Consider the following 19,776-nt stretch of genomic DNA (forward strand, 5'->3'; position numbering starts at 1 on the left):
ACAAATTGTAAAAGAAAAAAGTAAGCTAAAGACTTCATTGATCATCCAGTTTTAAATAAATTCCTCTCTAGAGACAAAAAGCAAAATAGCAGTGACATTTTTATTTATACTCAGCCTTTCATCTAAGAACATATAATCTGTAAGAATGACTATTACTCCAATTTTACCACTAAGGCATGGAATTACAGCGATTGAACTGAAGTGAACTCAAGAGGTTATCTAACCTAGCTTCTATCTCCAAAAATGACTGCATTTTAACAGTCTAAGAGATATGTTCATCTTCTTTATTTTTCAAAATGGCCAGGGAAGATGCTATAACTTGCCTTAGCAATTTGCTCTGCTGTGTAATATCCCTTAATATCATAATCCAAATCTGCAGATAAGAAGGAAATAAAACTCAGGTTTCCCAGCTCCTTGGTAAATGTTCTCAACCAGTTGCGGTTGTAAAACAACCACAAAAATAAATAAATGAAGAAGTAGATATTTTGATTAAAATTCCAGTATCTAGTCAACTATTCACCTGTTTCAAGCAACATTCAATTTGCAATAGTATAGTATAACAAAATTATCTTGATTTCATAATAAAAATTTTCCATTAGAAAGAAAACTAATTTCTGTTAGGTGCATATTATGAGCCTCAAAGATGAGACTAGAAAACATTTAATGGGAACTTTCTGGGTGCCAGGCATTGTACTCGATGCATAATATCACATTAAATCCTTGCAGCAACTCTATGAAGTGGGCACTACTGTTATCTCCATTTTTTTAGATGAAGAAACTGAGGCTCAGGGAAACAAAGGTGTCCAAGGCCTCATAGCTAGTGAATGGTGAAGTCAAGATTCAAGCCTAGGCATTTGGTTATGTTTTACTGTCTCTCATACATTCTTAACACATTTGTTACTATATTATTATTAGGTTGCTTTAAAATTGGTTGAAAAATCCTTATCTGTATAAAAATGTATGTGTGTTTCAAATTCCCTTTAGCTCCTCGGTATTTTTTAATATCAAAGATGTTTTAGAAAGTACAAACACCTTCTAAGAAACACGCATTTGTATGACAAGTAATACTTTAAATTTTGTTTTTTAAAGTTGGCTTGTTTCACGATTTTTCTTAGGTCCCTTAGATTTGTTTTTAAAAACTTATATGAATACTTTGAAACTCCATTTTAGTGATTTGGGACTTTGCTAATTCTTTAGAGGAGCAAGGATGCTTTTAGGTCTTACCACTATTCTGAATGAAAAGAGATTTGAGACTGGAAGCCAGGTTAGACTGGCTTCAATCTAAATAGCTTATAAAATATTGTAACTAATTAGAATGTTTAGAATGTTTTCTCTAGTATAAACACAACATTTTAACTAGGTAAATGGCTAACTACATTAGCCAAATAATTTCCTGAAATATTGTTGCTTTGCTAAGGTAATTTATGGTATTAGTGCAATAAGCAGACTTATAAACAGGTTTATATAGAATTTTTTAGTTCTATATAATGTCTTCTTAATATTTGTTTATTTGTTGCCATTGATATTTAGAAGAAAAAACAACACATTTCAATAGCCACAAAACTTTGAAATTAAATTCATAGTTCAATATTTAATAAAAAATTACCTTTTTCATTGTTTCTTTTCCCACTGTAATCTCATGCCCATCCTGCCCCATGCCATTCTTAAAGAACAGAATTCAGACTGAGGTCCTCTCAGTAAGTTTCTTCATTCTAATAGAAAGAACAGGCTTGGTTTTCCGTCTTTTGACATCAGTAGGAAGCATCAACCCATTCATTGTCCAAGTTACTTTCTTCATTAACAACAGATGGTCTAGAAGATAATTTTTTAAGTCAAGTCAATATTTGGCTTCAAAATTAAAAATGGACACATCATACTTCCCTCCTTCTATTACCTGTGTATTATACACTGGCCAGTCTCCACTTAGATGCTGGTTTTCTGAAATGCTACCACCAGTTACTTACTAACCGTGACATAAGCTGTAGCAAGCTGTCTGCTCTGATAGCCTGCATAAATCATCATTTCTGAAGGGAACAGATGTTCAGGGTATGAAAGAGTAATACCACAATTTAGTCCTAATTAAAATTCACCTTAGCATGCCTCTATTACTGATTAAACGCACCCAGCTGAAAGGGTCTATTGAAAATATCCAGTGTCCTTTGCTTACTATAAAACAACATAGGTCCTGAACTTTTACGTTCTTTAGGGTTGGGAAACATTTCTTTTCTCTTTAATATGATTTCTTATCTATGTTGCTTTAAAGATGCTGACCTCCAAATAGTAACATTATACTATAATTCTTCTCTTGTGACTAGAAGGAAGGTGCCTTCTAGGACATCCTTGGTGAGAGATTTAAACTATTTCACTGAAAATGAAAAACAGTTTTTCATTAACAGTTTACTTTGACCTATACATTTTCAAAGCTGTGTGCAGAAATTTAAGTCTTAAAACTCCCACTAGGATAAACGGGAGTGCAACTAAATTACTATGTATGACTTTGAAAATGTAAGGGTAAGAACAGGAGTGCAGTATATTGCATACTAAGTTGCCGTTGGCATTCTTCCTTTTCAAGAGGTTTTGTTTCATAAATAAATAATTTGCACCTGAGCTACTTATTTGTGCATTCAATTTATTTTAATCATATTTTCTTCTTACACAAATTACAAAAATACAATGATCCCTCCCTCATCTGCTCATTTGTTCTGACAGAAACATAATTTTATTTATAGATAACTGAAAATAGCTGCATTTATTGCTATTTTGCATTGAAATTTGCCCAGATTTTCAAATGATCTTTCTCTGTTAGCACTTACCTTGAAAGAAGCTTGGCCTCTTTGACCTAGACATGTTACTTTACATAAAATCTGCTAATATTGATATGAAAAACAAGCCAGTGGTTGTAATAACCTTCAAGTCTCAGAATGGCTATATTAAATGTTCAACAACAACAACAACAAAAATCCTCTATTCTTATCCCCTCTTTCACTCTCTGTTACTCACACACGTATACACATATAAAAACACATATACTGTGGCAGATAGATAAACAAAACTTGCAGATTAAATTAAAACCAGATTATAAGACTATAGACATAAGCCTTCAAAAAGAGAAAAAACATTTTAACAGAAATTTGTTACTGTGTGTTTTCATTTTGTAAACTGAAATTAATAGGAATTAGAAATTATAATAGAAAAATGAGCTATAAGTTAATGAGTTCATAAATAGCCAAAAGAATTGCAAACAGATACTCAAGTAAGTACATGTACACACATGTTCATAGCAACACTATTTACAATAGCCAACATGTGGCAACCAAATGTCCATCAATAGATGAATGGATAAACAAATGGTAGTACAATGTATAACACAGATGGAATATAATTCAGCCATAAAAATGCATGAAGTACTGATACTTGCTACAATATGGACAAACCTCAAAAACATTATGCTAAATGAAAGAAGCCAGACATAAAAAAGGTGACATACTGTATGATTCCATTTACATGAAATATCAGAATAGGTAAATCTATAAAAACAGAACATATACTGATGGTTGCCAGCAGCAGGGAGGAGAGAGGATTGAAGAGAAGCTTAATGGGTAAGGGGTTTTATTTTGAAATGATGGAAATATTTTGGAACTAGATAGAGGTGTTAGTTGCACAACAGTGTGAATGCACTAAATGCTACTAAATTGCTTACTTTAAAATTATTAATTTTGCATTATGTGACCTCAATAAATAAAGAAGAAAAAAAGAAGAGGAGGAGGTCCATAGGTGCTGATCATTGTCAGCCAGTATTTCTCTGGGAAAAAAAAAAATCTCTCACGGAGGACAAAAATACAAATGAATTATTGTAGTGTAATGGGAGTTTACCCACAATCTGGATGCCCCTAGATGCTTTGCATGGTGAAAGGGTATTAACTCTACCTTCAAACTACGTTTGAACCCTAGCTCTGTTTCTTAGTGACACTGGATGCACTATACCTCCCTGAATTTCAGATTTCTCATTTAAAATTATCTAGTGAGCATCACTCCACTACCTGACAGGGATTAAATATCTTATATGTAAAATTACCCAACATATTGAAGTCATTCCATAAATGTTGGCTTCTTCCCTCACCTCCCTGAAGTTCTATTGCTTATTATGGAGCGTTGGAGTATATTAATTGTTACATCAGTCAGGGTCCAATCAGGAAAACAGAATCTACCCAGAGTATTTGAGCAGAGGAAACTGACTGCAGGGAATTGGTTATGTAAGTGATAGAAAAGGCTGAGAAGCAACCGAAGGACAGTTAGGCAACCCAGAAATTAGAAAGAGCAAGAAACCATGCCCACTAAGGCCAGAGGGAGGAGATGTTACAGGCGCCAAGATTTAGAGAATCCAAGGCCAGGACTAGGGTGAGGGGAGTGAAGGCCAATGAGGCAAAATTTAAGGAAGCTGTGCAGGGCCCTCACACAACACTCAGAGCGAGTGCCTCCTCAAATTGTGTCCCAGTGATACTTCACTCACCCAACTCTAGTCCCAGCCCCGACTGAAACTGTCTCTTTCACATGCAGAACTCCTTAAATTCCATGAAAAACAGCACTATAGCCAGGCTCCATTTATGTGATTTATAGATATTAACTTATTTAGTTCTCTCAACAACTTTTATTTACAGTTGAGGAAACTGAGGCACAGAGGCATTAACTTGCCCAAGATCATACAACTGGTATGTGGTGGCACTGGGACATGAATTTAGTTCAAGAAGCTGTGCTCCTAATCATTGCACTCTTTTGCCCTACCATATATCTCAAATTCAATGTCTAAAGCAAAATTTCATATCTTTCTGCACAAACTGTCTCACCCTTCACAGTTCTTATTTCTGTCAGTGTTTCCACTTCTTTTACAGTTATCCACTCTCTCAGCGAGACTTTGAACCCATACTGCTTATTCATTTCTCTCCAACTAATTGCTTATTCATTCAACAATATTTACTGGGTGTCCACACATCAAGGCACCAGGGCAACAACTGTAAGGAGGACAGAGCTGCTTGTGCAGTTCACAGGCTCTGGCAGAGAAACTGACAATGTAAGGTCTCTTTGAACAGAGAGGCCTATGAGATGAGAAGTTAGTTGTGAAAATCTGGGGGAAAGGTATTCCAAAGCAGAGTGAAAACCAAGCACAGAGACTCGAAATGAGGATGGGCCTGGCATGTTTAAGAAAGAAAAATAGACTGGGTGCAGTGGCTCATGCCTGTAATCCCAGCACTTTGGGTGGCCGAGGCGGGTGGATCACCCAGGGTCAGGAGTTCAAGACCAGCCTGGCCAACATGGTGAGACCCTGTCTCTACTAAAAATACAAAAAATCAGCCAGGCATTGTGGTGGACGCCTGTGGTCCCAGCTACTTGGGAGGCTGAGGCAGGAGAATTGCTTGAATTCAGGAGGCGGCAGAGGTTGCAGTGAGCCGAGATGGTGCCACTGCACTCCAGCCTGGGCAACAAGAGTGAAACTCGGGGAGGGGAGGGGAGGGGAGGGGAGAGGAGGGGAGGGGAGCGGAGGGAGGGGAGGGGAGCGGAGGGGAGGGGAGGGGAGCGGAGGGGAGGGGAGGGGAGGGAAGAGACAGGGAGGGAAGGGGAGAGAGAAAGAAAGAGAGAAAGAGAGAGAGGAAGGAAAGAAGGAAGGAAGGGAGGGAGGGAGGAAAAGAAGGAGAGAGAGAGAGAGAGAGAAAAGAAAGAAAGAAAGAAAGAAAGAAAGAAAGAAAGAAAGAAAGAAAGAAAGAAAGAAAGAGAGAAAGAAGAGAAAGAAAGAGACAAAGAAAAAGAAAGAAGAGAAAGAGACAAAGAAAGAGAAAGAAAGAAAGAAAGAAAAGAAAAAAGAAAGAAAGAAAGAAAAAAGAAAGAAAGAAAGAAAGAAGAAAAAAAGAAAGGAAAGAAAGAAAGGAAGAACGAAAGAAAACAGAAAGAGTGTATGTGGTTAAAGCCAAAGAGGCAGAAAGGGGCCACATTGTTCAGGTCAAGATAAAGGATTTGGATTTTATTCTGGATGTGATGGGAAGCTGTTGGAAGATTCTCAGCAGGGTGCTATGTGAAGAAAGTACAGTTGTCCCTGGGTATCCATGGAGGCTTGGTTTCAAGACCCCCAGGATACCAAAATCTGTAGATGCTCAAGTCCTTATATAAAATGTAGTAGTATTTGTATATAACCTACACACATCCCCCTGTGTACTTTAAATCATCTCTAGATTATTTATAATACCTAATACAATGTGAATGCTAAGTAAATAGTTGTTATACTGTATTTTTGTTCGTATTATTTTTTATTATTCTATTGTTATTTTTTATAGCTCTTTTCTTCTGAGGATTTTTGATCCACAGTTGGTTGAACCCGCAGATGCAGAACCCATGGATACAGAAGGTTGACTATAGTGCATAGTGTAGTAGACACTGTTGGTGCCCCACCAAGGTGCCTTTTAGCAGGCTAGTGCACCCAAACTCCAGCTGCTGTGAGTCCTGGCTGTGACCATCACACAGCTGCACCCTTCTGAGAATTGCCTTTGACTGAAAGAAACCTAGTCAGGAAATGCCTGCAAGGTTGTGATCTCCTCCCTCCTACCTAAGGAGCCAGCCCACAGCCAATGATTGGCTGATTCTGGGACATAGTAGCCAGTCCCCTTGCCTCAAAGGGGAGCAATTCTCTGGTGTCTTTCACATTTCAGACTGGAGCTAGATTTCCAGTGAACACGTGTCTTGGCCGTGCTTCTTGCTCTGCTCTAGGCTCCTTCTCTCACTCCCTTACATGGTTCAACTGAGAGTATTCCCTCAACAAGTCTCTTGCACTAAAATCCTCATCTCAGGTTCTGCTTCTAGGGAATCTGACCTGAGTCACGGTAAAGGAAGGGAGACCTCTCAGTTATTCATTTTTCACAGTAACTCTTCAAAGCATCATTTTTTTTCCATTTCCAACCAGACCCATTTGTCCATTTCTGTCTCTGCCTCCTAAAATCTGCAAGAGCTTTCTAATTGAATATGATTCTCCTCCATCACATCTGACATTCTTTACAGTAATCACTGAATTTTCCTAAGACATCAATTTTATCATTACCTAAAGAGAAAACTCTTGGAACTAGTTTTTGAAGTTTTCTCCTCATCAGTCAGTCAGCCAGCCAGCCAGCCAGCGAGCCAGCTCATCAGGGGTCTGTCAGGCAGTCAACAAATACTTGTTGAGTGTATCCTATGTGCCAGATTCTGCACAAGGAATATGAAAAAAGATACAAGTCTTTTTTCCTAACCTTATGTCTAACAGAAGAGTTTACAATCTAATGCCATTCAAACTCTCTGTTCTTCTCTTACCCTAGTTTGAAGTACTATTTTACCTAAGCAAATCTGTTCATTATCCCTGTTCACTTTTAACCCCATACTTCACCTATTCAGACTCAGGTCCTTCTCAGGATCCAGTTTAAGATCTTCCCTTACTGCTCCAGTCAACAACAGCATTTTGGTCAAAGCCATTCAACAAGTCTCTAGGACATTCCAAACTTTCCACATCTTTCTGTCTTCTTCTGAGCCCTCCAAACTGTCCCAATCTCTGCCCATTACCTAGTTCCAAAGTTGCTTCATTTTTGGGTATCTTTATAGCAGCACTCCACTACCTGGTACCAATTTACTGTATTAGTGCATTTTCACGCCACTAATAAAGACATACCCAAGACTGGGTAATTTATTTAAAAAGAGGTTCAATTGACTTACAGTTCAGCATGGCTAGGGGAGCCTCAGGAAACTTAGAATCATGGTGGAAGGAGAAGCAAACACATCCTCTTCACAGTGTGGCAGGAAGGAGAAGTGTAGAGCAAAGAGGCAAAAAGCCCCTTATAAAGCCATAAGATCTGGTGAGAACTCACTATCATGAGAACAGCATGGAAGGGACCACCCCCATGATCTAATTACCTCCCACAAGGCATCTCCCCCAACATGAGGGGATTACATTTCAGATTACAATTCAATATGAGATTTCCGTGGGGACACAGAGCCAGACCATATCAACCAGGGAACCCTCCTATTTAGCAACAGGAAGTGATTCTTCTGTACATCACTCCTCTGAGGACATATGTTTTCATATCAATAAATGTGGTTCGAGGGCTGACAGCCAGGGTAAGCATTATTACATCAGAGGCAAGAAGAAAAACAGAATCTGACTCTTCCATGCCAACACAAAGAAACTGAAGACGGTCAGCAAAGACTTGACAAGGCTTCAGCCCTGGTGAGGAAGAGGCTATTCTCAAAGGCTGGGGGTGAATGGAGTGAGTAGCAACAAAATAGTGAGGGGACTGTAGGGTATGTGGGGCAGGGAGCCAAGCAATTCAAACAAGAACCCTAATGCTATCTAAATCTACTTTGAATTTCTAGGAAAACATACTAGCCTTTTTTTTTTTTTTAAGTTTATTTATTTATTTATTTTTTTTGAGACGGAGTCTCGCTATGTCACCCAGGCTGGAGTGCAGTGTCATGATCTCGGCTCACTGCAATCTCATGCAATTCTCCTGCCTCAGCCTTCCGAGTAACTGGGACAACAGGCATGCACCACCGCGCCTGGCTAATTTTTTATATTTTTAGTAGAGACGGGGTTTCACCTTATTGGCCAGGCTGGTCTCAAACTCCTTACCTTGTGATCTGCCAGTGTTGGCCTCCCAAAGTGCTGGGATTACAGGCATGAGCCACCACGCCCAGCCCCCATACTAGCCATTATTAACAAATGCTTCCTACATTTCTGTCTTGCATTAACTTTCTCATCTCCAAAAATTCAAAAATTTTCAACTCCTAGGGCTGAGGCTATCTGGTACCTTTATAAGAATCAGGTTAAAAGGCTAATCAGAGACTCAAAAGAAAGCAACCATTTGTCTCTTACCTACCTTTGACCTTAATGGCCCCTCCCCACTTTGAGTTGCCCTACCTTTGGTTTGAGTTGTACTGCTTTTCTGGACCAAACCAATGTTCATCTTACATATATTGATTGATGTCTCATGTGTCCCTGAAATGCATAAAACCAAGCTGTGCTCGGACCACCTTGGGCACATGTCATCCGGACCTCCTGAGGCTGTGTCACGTATCCTTAGCTTTGGCAAAATAAGCTTCCTAAATTGACTGAGACCTGTCTCAGATATTCGGAGTTCACAAATCTCAACAGCAGTAACATCCCAGTTCCCCTTTGGATTGCTCTTGAGTCTCAACCTTTTCTCCTTTGGAATGTTCTTGAATCTCTACCTTTTTCCCTTTGGACTGTTCTTGAATCACTACCTTGTTGATAGTTCTTTCAGCACGGTCTCTGCCCTCCACAACCAACTGCCAAAGAAAGGGCCCTTGTTTCACCTGATTACCTTATCCCCTCTAAATTTGCTAGCCACACCTGGTGGTTTCCAAAGCAATCAGACCTAGACCTGTCCCAGTCCTCCTCTCCTCAAGTACTTTTCTCTGGAAAGTTAAGATTCTGCTGGATTAGGATGCAGGTGGTGACTGGACTCTAGTGAGGACCTAAGGTTTAGCATAACCTTGCAAAATAGTTCCCAAAAGGGTCGTGTCTCAGCTGCTCAGGGACTGCCATGTCCACCTGACTGTTCATATACTTACTCTCCCACAGCACTCAGAGAACCTTATGTTCCAACCATAGATTGTATTTTATTTGATAGAATCCATGTCTTATTTTATTTTCATGATTTTATTTTTAACCAAACCATGAAAAAGATAAAGCACTTCTTAGCTTGCTTTTCTGTTAAAAGGTCTATCTACAATATAATTATATTTCCTCAGTCTACTTCAAAAAAGCCAATGTCTGTCATAAAATTAAATAAATCTGGATGCTCCCAACATTATAATTTTCCATTTTGCTTGTACCAAGTAAAAAGAATACTGCCTTCTTTTACTTCTAGAATAAAAAGCAGCAAACTTGCAACTTCAAATCCACAAGCTTATTAAAAATCTTAATTTTAAAAATTCGTTCTCTTGTAGTTGGGCAATAAATTTGAAAACACAGCGCTCTGACTGTCAAGTAGGTATAGATAATGACATTAAATATGAATAAGCACATCATTTCATGAATGCAAGATGAGTTTATAAAATACAAATGCTCTGACAGTAAGAAAACATACTGCTATATTCAATTATATCATCTGCCCAAAATACAATTGCTTCTATGTTTGGTAAATAGATTAAATCCAGGTCACATTCCTGCATTCAACTGAGTTTCTAGTCACTCCCTTTTCTCTAAATACTTGCGCTCTTTGTTTCTGCATGTTCTTAAGTGTCATCATTTATTGCTATAGGCATGATGGCTATATTTAACTAATAATGACAGTGGTTGTCATTAGATTTTAACTCAGTAACACTAGTCTGACATATCATTTGAAGTATGTCTTCAATTTACATTTGATTAAAATTACAAACATCCCATCTATTGTGCCAATCAAAATGTTGTCACCCTCTCCCTGAACTTTTCTATGAACTTTCTTTAAATAAGTTATGGCAGCTTAAAGTTAAGGCTAGCCCTGGGTCATGAACATATTTTAAAATACAACTTTTGGAATGGAGCAGATTAAGGCCACTTGGGGCTCCTTTTATAAAAGGGCTTGATTTTGACCTACACCTTAGATATTGAGAGTTCAAAATCTTTAACTCAGATTCCCATATCATGCTGTATACATAACTACTTGGCAGGTATTTTAATTTGGTTATATTTATTTCAAGATCTCAGACCTAGCAAATACCTTTGTTAGTAAAATCAGATATGTGTGACAACTTGTATGAAAAGCTTGTGGAAACATACCTAGAAAGAATGGAGCAAAAGAAGGAAAATAAATAAGGGCAGGTAGAAAAATAACATTTTAGGTAATGCCAGGTTTTTATATCATCTTCTTTACTTCCCATAATACATCTGCGAGATGTAAACTTTTTGTTTGTTTGTTTGTTTTTTGAGACAGAGTCTCGCTCTGTCGCCAGGGTGGAGTGCAGTGGCATGATCTCGGCTCACTGCAACCTCCGCCTCCCAGGTTCAAGCAATTCTCCTGCCTCAGCCTCCCGAGTATCTGGGACCACAGGCTCGCGCCACCATGCCCAGCTAATTTTTGTATTTTTAGTAGAGATGGGATTTCACCATGTTGGCCAGGATAGTGTTGATCTCTTGACCTCATGATTTGCTTGCCTTGCATCGGCCTCCCAAAGTGCTGGGATTACAGGCAAGAGCCACCACACCTGGCTGAGGTATAAACTATTATGCTCAATTTATGGATGAAGAAACTTGGGCTTAGTGAGATTAAGTGACTGGCCCAGGTTCACACTCTAGTTTGCTTTCCTGGCAGTGATGAAGAAAGTAGAAACAAATTTTGTTGTTGTTGTTATTTTCCTGAACCCAGCCAGCTATTCTAGAAAGGTAAAAGTGGACACAAAGTTCTGACTCACTTGAAGTCTTAGTTATGTTTATAAGATGGTATTCTCAGTTTTCTGTTTAGACCAGAGGCTTATAGACACTTAATTTTCAAATTATTTATCTTTATTAGAAATATCCAATAGTCATTTAAAGTATTACTTCATCTATATTACAGATAAGGACATTGAAGTGCAGACCGGTTTGCCCAAGACCAGACACAGGGACTAGAATCTTGCAACATCAGCTGACTTCGAGTCTAGTGTCCTTTAAAATAAACAATAAGCGGGGCGCGGTGGCTCAAGCCTGTAATCCCAGCACTTTGGGAGGCCGAGGCGGGCGGATCACAAGGTCAGGAGATCGAGACCATCCTGGCTAACATGGTGAAACCCCGTCTCTACTAAAAATACAAAAAATTAGCCGGGCGTGATGGTGGGAGCCTGTAGTCCCAGCTACGCGGGAGGCTGAGGCAGGAGAATGGCGTGAACTTGGGAGGCAGAGCTTGCAGTGAGCTGAGATCATGCCACTGCACTCCAGCCTGGGCGACAGAGCAAGACTCCGTCTCAAAAAAATAAATAAATAAATAAAATAAAATAAAACAAAACAAAACAAAACAAAACAAAATAAAATAAACAATAAGGCATTTCTCACAACTCTCCTAACGAGATATCTAAAGCCTTCAAAAGTGAAAAGTTCAAAAAGCAAACCACTCTGAAAGAATAACTATACAATATATAAATGAATTCTCCGGTAAAGTAACAAGCAGCATAGGCAGACAACTAAGTGATTTGATTTAAAGGTAACTGTTTCATTTTCAATTTTGTAAATGCATTCAAGTTAACAGGAGAGTATAGGTTTGCAAGCATCTGTATAGTAAACAAATGTAGTCCCTGTGTATGAATATAATTCAATATTTTATGGTTATGTCAAGAATTTAGGTATTTTTCAATGATTTGGTATTTGACAATATAAAGAGATGCTGCCAGCCACATGCAGGCTATAGATTTTCGTACTGGCTAAGAACACTTTTTTGGTCCATCTCTTATAATTGTCTTCAAATCCACATCTATTTTATGTACTAAGGATATTCTATTCTTTTATTTACAGATTTAAAACTTTGGAATAGAAAATACATAAAATATTTTCCTATAGTTTTACCCTCACTTATAGAAATAGAAGAATCATATGCTGCCTGAGAAGAAAATGGTTATTTTTTTCTCCACATAATGCTATCTTCTTCCTTTTGAATATATATAGAAAGGTGGAAGTTAAAATGTACAAACAATCTAACCTAATAAACAAACTCTTCAAACCAAAAGATAAAAGGGAATTTGGGAAAGCCAGTCCTAACTAGCTTAGCTGACTGAATTAAGTAGTGGTTGCCCTGTCGGTGAACACCACAAAGGCTGGTATCTGCTTTGGCAAGACTAAAGCAGCCATTGGTGTAGGCAGCACTATAGTGTTCTGTCTTGAGATCTAGCAGCAGAAATATCAAGGTATGATGTGATGTGAGTAGTGGGTCACCTATTGAAACTTGTGCTTTTAACATAACAATTTAAAAATCAACAAATTCAGTAGACATATAATGGAAGAGAATATAATGCATGAATCCAGGTTCATTAAATGAATGCATTTTTTGAAAAACAAAATATGACAGAACATTTCATTATGGATGCAGATATGAGAAAAAGTGTTATGCTGCTATTTAGAATGTGTCTTGTGTGTCGTGGAATTGAAATATTTCCAAATCATCAATAATTAAAATTATGAGAATCCATCATTTCACTGACACTTCTACATGAAAAGATGGCCTATTTTAAATGTGCTCACACATATTCTTGTCAATCACAAGCTGTCATAGCAAATTATTTCATTTTGTAGATCACATGGCAGTTAGAAAATCTCTAGGCTTAAATTTAGATCTTAGGTGTAGTATCAAGAACTCCTTTCATGCATTTTTTTCTGTGACTACATCTTCACAATATTGGATATAAAAGATTTAAAATCTTATTCATAATACCAAGTTTCACTTCTGGTTAACAAAACTCAGGACTGAAATGAATCACTGTAAATGATAATTCTGAAAGCCCAGTAATAGAATAGGATATATAGGAGAGAGTAGAAATACACAACCAAAAAGTTTTAAAGACAATCAGAGCTCCATACAATAGAACTTGGACCTAACGAATTAGGTCTAAATAGTGTTTTCCCCTCATCTTATTTAAGATATTCAGGCAATCACAGGGCACGAACCATTTATTATGTTATGTTTGCATTACTTACATACAGCTCCTAGCAGTTATAAAGGAACTGAACTCTTATAAACCCCATGGATCTGATCCAAGAATTTTCACTGTGTCACAATTAAGCAGAAGATTTAGGAAACTGTGAATAAAACCTAAACCACATGGTCATGAATCAGAAAACTCAATATATATGCCTTTTCAAACAATTCATTAACTACATATTCATAATTTCAATGAATTATTAATAAATGTCAGAAACTTTAAATGCCAGAAGTATAATACCTAATAAGACAATATTATCAACAGTATTTATATAAAATATTTCTATTTTCCTGATCTTTTCCATGCACGATTAATATTTATGATTAAATATTCAACTTTAAAATGTAAGAATTATTCTAATACTGCATTTCAACAAGGAATGCTGCATGTCAGTCTTGACCTTGGCCTGACCTCCGTATGAAAGCTTTGTGTTTCAAGGTATGTGATGAATAGCTCTCTGGCTTTCTATTAGATCTAATGCCACTGGTTGTCAACAGTGATGCTCAAAAGGCGTAGTAAAGTAGTTAAAATATCAGAGATGTTCTGTAGGATTTTTTCTGTCTTAGTAAATCTGGAAATCGTTCTTAGGCAATTTTCTCTATCTACATTGCTTTTCCAATGAATAAAGAAAACTAATGAAGTATGGATATATAATTGCCAAAATATATACTGACTTGTTTGGCCTTCCAATGCCAGAAATAAAATAAGAACCATTTGATTTATGTTGTAAAATAGTATTCTCAGTTTGAAGGATTTATAACTTATCTACTCAGTTTAAGTTCCTTAAAGGCCAGGACTTCTATCCCTATGCTGGGGCACACATAGTAGGTACTCAATAAAAATGTGTTCATTTAAATTTTGATTTAATTGCATTAAATTGAACTTAAATTAGAGACGAAAGAATAATGATAAAAAATAAATCAGACTAGGAGCCACAGCTTTTATCTTTCTCTGACCTGACCTAGTATCTAGCATATATAGACTCTCAATAAATGTTTGTTGAATGAATAAAAGTCTGTAAATTAAAATAATTACCAGTTATCAATTGTATATAAAATATTTACGCTCATTTAGAAAGATACATCATTAACACTCAATTCTGCCAACTGTTTTCCCCTATTTACCTTTAGCATGTTCAATTGTCCAACTTCTGATCATGTCTCTTTAAGTTTACCTACCACTTTCAAAGTTATTCACACATGTTTTTATTTTAATGGTACACTTGTGGCTCGATTTATCTATAAAACAGATGACAGAAAGGTAATCTTCAAGCTGATTTTGGTGGTTTGAAAAAGTGTATGTGAATATGTGAGTGATACATTACATATAAGTGATATATTTACATATATATTTAAAATACATATAAAGTTAGATATTATCTTTCATATATAAATGTATATATGTTTACATTTATATTCTTAACATTCTGAAAGAAACCAAATATCATTGTTTAAGCTTATCTATAAGCTTAACTTAGATGAATGGCTTTTCCCCATTATACTTATCCTAACTCTTTTTAATGGACATGTGATATGCTAGTCTGTGTCCAAGCTCACCTACAATTTCTTTTCTCAAAAGACAAGGCACATCTGCCACCTGCTCTACTCCGTGTCCCAGCAACAACTGTCGAGCAGCATAAAGATTGATTATCAGTCAAAAACCATTGCACAACACCAGATTTTGGTGGGTTAAGCTTGCTGATCCAGCAAGAGATGGTGTGAAATTTTCAGGAATGTGTGCCAACATTTTGGTGCTAAAAGAACAGCAGTGCATGTCACAGTGAAACACAGCCAAAGATATGCAGACAAAGCAGAGAAGTTTTTTGTTCTGGACTTGGCTTTTGAAAAGGATAAAAGAGAAAACAAAAAGTAGGAGGAAATTAGTTAGTACATTTAAAAATCATCCACCAAGCTCAGTCATGTGTGTGACATTATTATTTTAGGCATACATGTCCAGGAGATTTTCTTCTTAGCTTAGCTATAAATAATTTTTATATGTCTCTTCTACAATACCATTATTCATATGAAAGGCAAGCATTTCTTATTAATAACAATAATCAAGGATCTTAATGAAGCAATCATTACAAATATATCTGAATTTTTTAAAGTCACAGAAAAGTATTTGCCCACTAAGACTCATGTTTTTATATAAGCAAATGATTCAATGAATATAGAATTAAGGCAGCCAGCCATATTTTAAACTTAAAGCAAAATGTGAAAAATATATGAGTCTACACTATCACATAGGTAATTTTCAATGAGCATTATAGCAACAAGTTTCTTTACAAGAACGAAATTTTCTTAAATTTTCTGTCGAATTCAAGAAATTGCTTATTTCCTGAAGATCAAGTATTATATAAGAGACAAATCCTAGTACAACTTTATACAATAACATTAACAGAAAGGAGATTTTCGTCACCTCATCTGTAATGAACTCCAGAATTACTTTTCTTCTACTTATGCAATTACTGCCTAGACTTGCCTTTGATTCACTAGCTTTATAGAAGTTGCAGAAAAAAATTACTTCTAATAAAGTATAAAAAGCATAGGAAAGTACAGCAGTTAGACACACTGAATTTTTATGGCAAAGTCCTTATTCCTCATGTTATTTAAATCCGATTATCATACATAGCACTTGATACCAAACTCTGGGTACAACATGCTTGGAAGAATATTCTTAGATAGTAGTGCTTTTATTTCTCTCTTAAAATGTATTCTTTTCCACTGAAGAAAGAAAAATGTTATTTTTTTAAATTTTAGAAAATCTCCACATTTCTGAAATGTTGGAAGAAATGAACTTTTTGGAAAACCTTAATTGAAAATATGTGTAGGATTATATTATACATTTTAAGGTTAAAAAATAATCAAGCTGAAACATTTCTTATGAAATATGTTATTAGGAGAATTATATGTATGTAAGAAATGTATGTTCATTACTGGCCACATTTTCATAATTATGTTGATACTATCTGAAAAAAGACCAAGAGTGTAAATGAATAAATGATACTTGAAACTTTGAACTATTTTCTGAGAGAATGTCTAATGAATTATGTCTGTTGAGTGTCACAGAAACTAAACAGTAAATTCAATAATCTCTGATTTAATTTATTATATTTTCACCATTTAACCTCCTGCAGGCTCCCTAATGTCTATTCAGATCTATATTAAATTAAGCACCAATGCTAATGAAGGGCAATAAACGTGGCTGTCAGTGGATTTTTCTTTCATTAAGCACATTATCCTCTTACTGAGCTGTAAATGCGTAAACATTAGTTTTGTTAAACCATGCAAAAAAGACAGGATGAAAATCATTTTTTAATTGCACCCCTTAAGCAATTCAGTACGTGTGGGGTAAGGGTATTTTTAAAATCTTTTTTACCTTTAATTTTTTTGAATGGATTTAAAAAGGGCTCTCCCGTTGAAACATAAACATCGGCTTCATGGGGTACATCTTCAGGTTCGAGGGCTTCCTTGCCGTCTGCCAAGAACACTCGTCTTGCGGCCATGTTCAGATTCAGCTTTTCGGTGCACTCTCCCAGCAGCTAGAAGAAAGCAAGAGGTAAGTCAAAGTGATTTACAATAAAGAAAGTAATATATTTCCCTCAAAACAAAAGGTTTTAATGATCAAAATAGAAACCCAATTGAGTCACTTGCCAATAGTTATTTTCTAGCAGTTGAAAATATAGAAATAAAAGGTAAGTCACAGCATGAAGCATATCTAATTATTGACTAATTTTAATATCTAAATGATCTGTCATTTTAATAACTCTACAAGGTATAATGCCATTGCATCTGTTTAAATACACTATTTATATATTGAATATTTTTAAAAAAGGAAAGGAGTGAAATTCCTATGAAATCTACATATATATAAGCAATCTGTAGATTCAGATTCTTAAAAAGAAAATATTAACAATAATTTTCTCATTTTTTATATTATAAAGAGAGTAAGGGAAAAAAAAATAAAGCACAGAAAACTTTGGAACACTAGTTACCAAGGTGATGGTTGGTACAGTAACTCTGGCAAAGACTGTCGAATATCCATTTTTGTAAGCTGTTACTTTAATCACTCTTGGTTGAAGTTTGTGTCTTTGAGACAAGTTCTGCCAATTCCGGGCTGACTGAAATTTTAAAGAAGAGAACTCTGCAACCCTGAAGAAAAAGAAAAACAGAAAAATTGATGCATGTTAATTAGTAAAAACTTTTAAATAAATATTATCCTGGATTTTTTTAAACAGATATAAGCACCAAAGATTGTTCCTATGTATATAAGTATACCTAACAAAACTTTTTATAGGATAAGATTGTTGTTACAGAGTAACTCTATTTAAATATTCAAAAAAATTTAAAACACAGTGTATGCCAAAACCGCTCATATAAAACATATATGTCAGAATAAATGATTTTTTATCACTTTACTTATAAAACACAACAGTCCTTTTAAAAAAATATATTATATACAACTAAAAATTATATATATGAGATATGTTCTGATAGCAAAAAAATAGTAATATGGTCTTAATATCATGAAACAGCAAATGGCTAAGATTCTATCCAAGTTTCCATGTTTATCAAAGTTCTTTAATTTTTTAAAAAATGATTTAAAATTCAAAAATATTTGATTTTAAAATTTTGATTCCAAGGTTAATTGTATTGCTCTCATTTCAAACTGTTTGGAAGTGGTAAAAGTGAAGATTTCTAAGTTTTGTCTTCGGGCAAAACTAATTTTGATCTTTATGATTTTTCTCAGCAAAAGTATGTGGTAAACTGACTAACATGTCAAATTTTCTTCATGATTCTCTAACTAACCAAGTTAATTTGTAATGCCACAGAAGAAGAGTAAATATTTTAAAATAAAAATGTCACACAAATTAAAAACACAACATATCCACATATTCAAACATTTGAAAATAGTGGGGTATTAGTTTCTTGGTTTGATTTTTGTTTTTACTAATATTTTCTTCTGTCTATGAACTCTTGTGTTAATAGTTTATGATAACAATCTTGATGTGAAAACATATTTACAAAATGGTTTTATAATAATTTCATTCAATTCAATTCTGTTTCAAACTATTGGTTAAATATCAAAAGAAAGTGTTTTTATTTTTAAATAAGTTCGTGTGAGCAAAGATATTTCATGATCCTAGCCTGATTCTGCTTCAAATATTCTTTTCAGAGTTTCTGATTACCCAGGTTGAAGTGTATCTCATATTTCCCACAGTGTAATTAACAACATTCTACTCTGGTGCTTTCAAAGAAAAAAACAAAAACAAAAACAAAACCCTAGAGATGTGCTACATTTTAATGTCTGAGATAGTCAACTGAAACATTATAAATTCTGCTCAAAGGAAAGAAGCTCAAAAATAGGTTAAAAAGAACAGAGAACAGCTTTGATTACCTCAGTTGACCCACTGGAGCACTGACAGGTCTGTTTCTCTTGGATGCTGATATAAAACAAGAATTGTTTTTACTGTTTGATTTGTAGCTATCTAGGTCTGATATTTCATCATGGCTGTGATCTGATGCTGTTTGATGTGTGGAGCAATCTTGAAGTCCTGACCCTTCTGATACTGCTGCTGAATGCACAAGTCTGTTGAGGCCAAACTGAGACTGCAAATAATCATCAGTAGTTTTAATAACTGCTTTTGCCTGGGATGACATAAACTCTCTGGAAGAAACAATGCATGGAAGAATACAATTAATTGATTTGTAATCATTTATTAACAAATACCACATAATAATGAGTTGTGTGCTATGTGCTACCCAAAATACTACACACTTAACCATTATTTTGTTTAATGCCTACAATATTCCTGGGAAGTGGTTATTATTTTTATTCCCATTTTACAGATTTAAGAAATTGAGGCTCAGTTAGCTTAATTAACTTGCTCACTGTCACATAATCAATAACTGACAGGGTGGGAATTTGAACCCAAGCCTGTCCTGAAATAAAATCCACATTCATAACCATTAAGCTTCATTGCTTTACTTAATTCAACCAAAAGGAAGCTTGCATAATGTTTAAAACAATGTAAGTACAATTTTTAAATTCTTAAATCCACTTTATTTTCTAATACTTACTTAGCACTCTGCTGTTAAA

At 35.6% G+C, this 19,776-nt stretch overlaps 1 protein-coding gene across 1 annotated transcript in view; it reads right to left on the minus strand.

The window, feature by feature from the left end:
* DCDC1 (doublecortin domain containing 1) overlaps window positions 1-19,776 on the minus strand; it is a 451,976-nt gene that overhangs the window by 417,230 nt on the left and 14,970 nt on the right. The window contains 4 exon segments of the mRNA XM_030829012.1: window positions 1,607-1,812; window positions 17,056-17,218; window positions 17,672-17,828; window positions 19,075-19,344. Of these exon segments, the coding sequence (XP_030684872.1) occupies window positions 1,607-1,812; window positions 17,056-17,218; window positions 17,672-17,828; window positions 19,075-19,344 (796 nt within the window).

Source organism: Nomascus leucogenys, chromosome 15, assembly GCF_006542625.1.
Source record: "Nomascus leucogenys isolate Asia chromosome 15, Asia_NLE_v1, whole genome shotgun sequence".
Classification (NCBI taxonomy): domain Eukaryota; kingdom Metazoa; phylum Chordata; class Mammalia; order Primates; family Hylobatidae; genus Nomascus; species Nomascus leucogenys.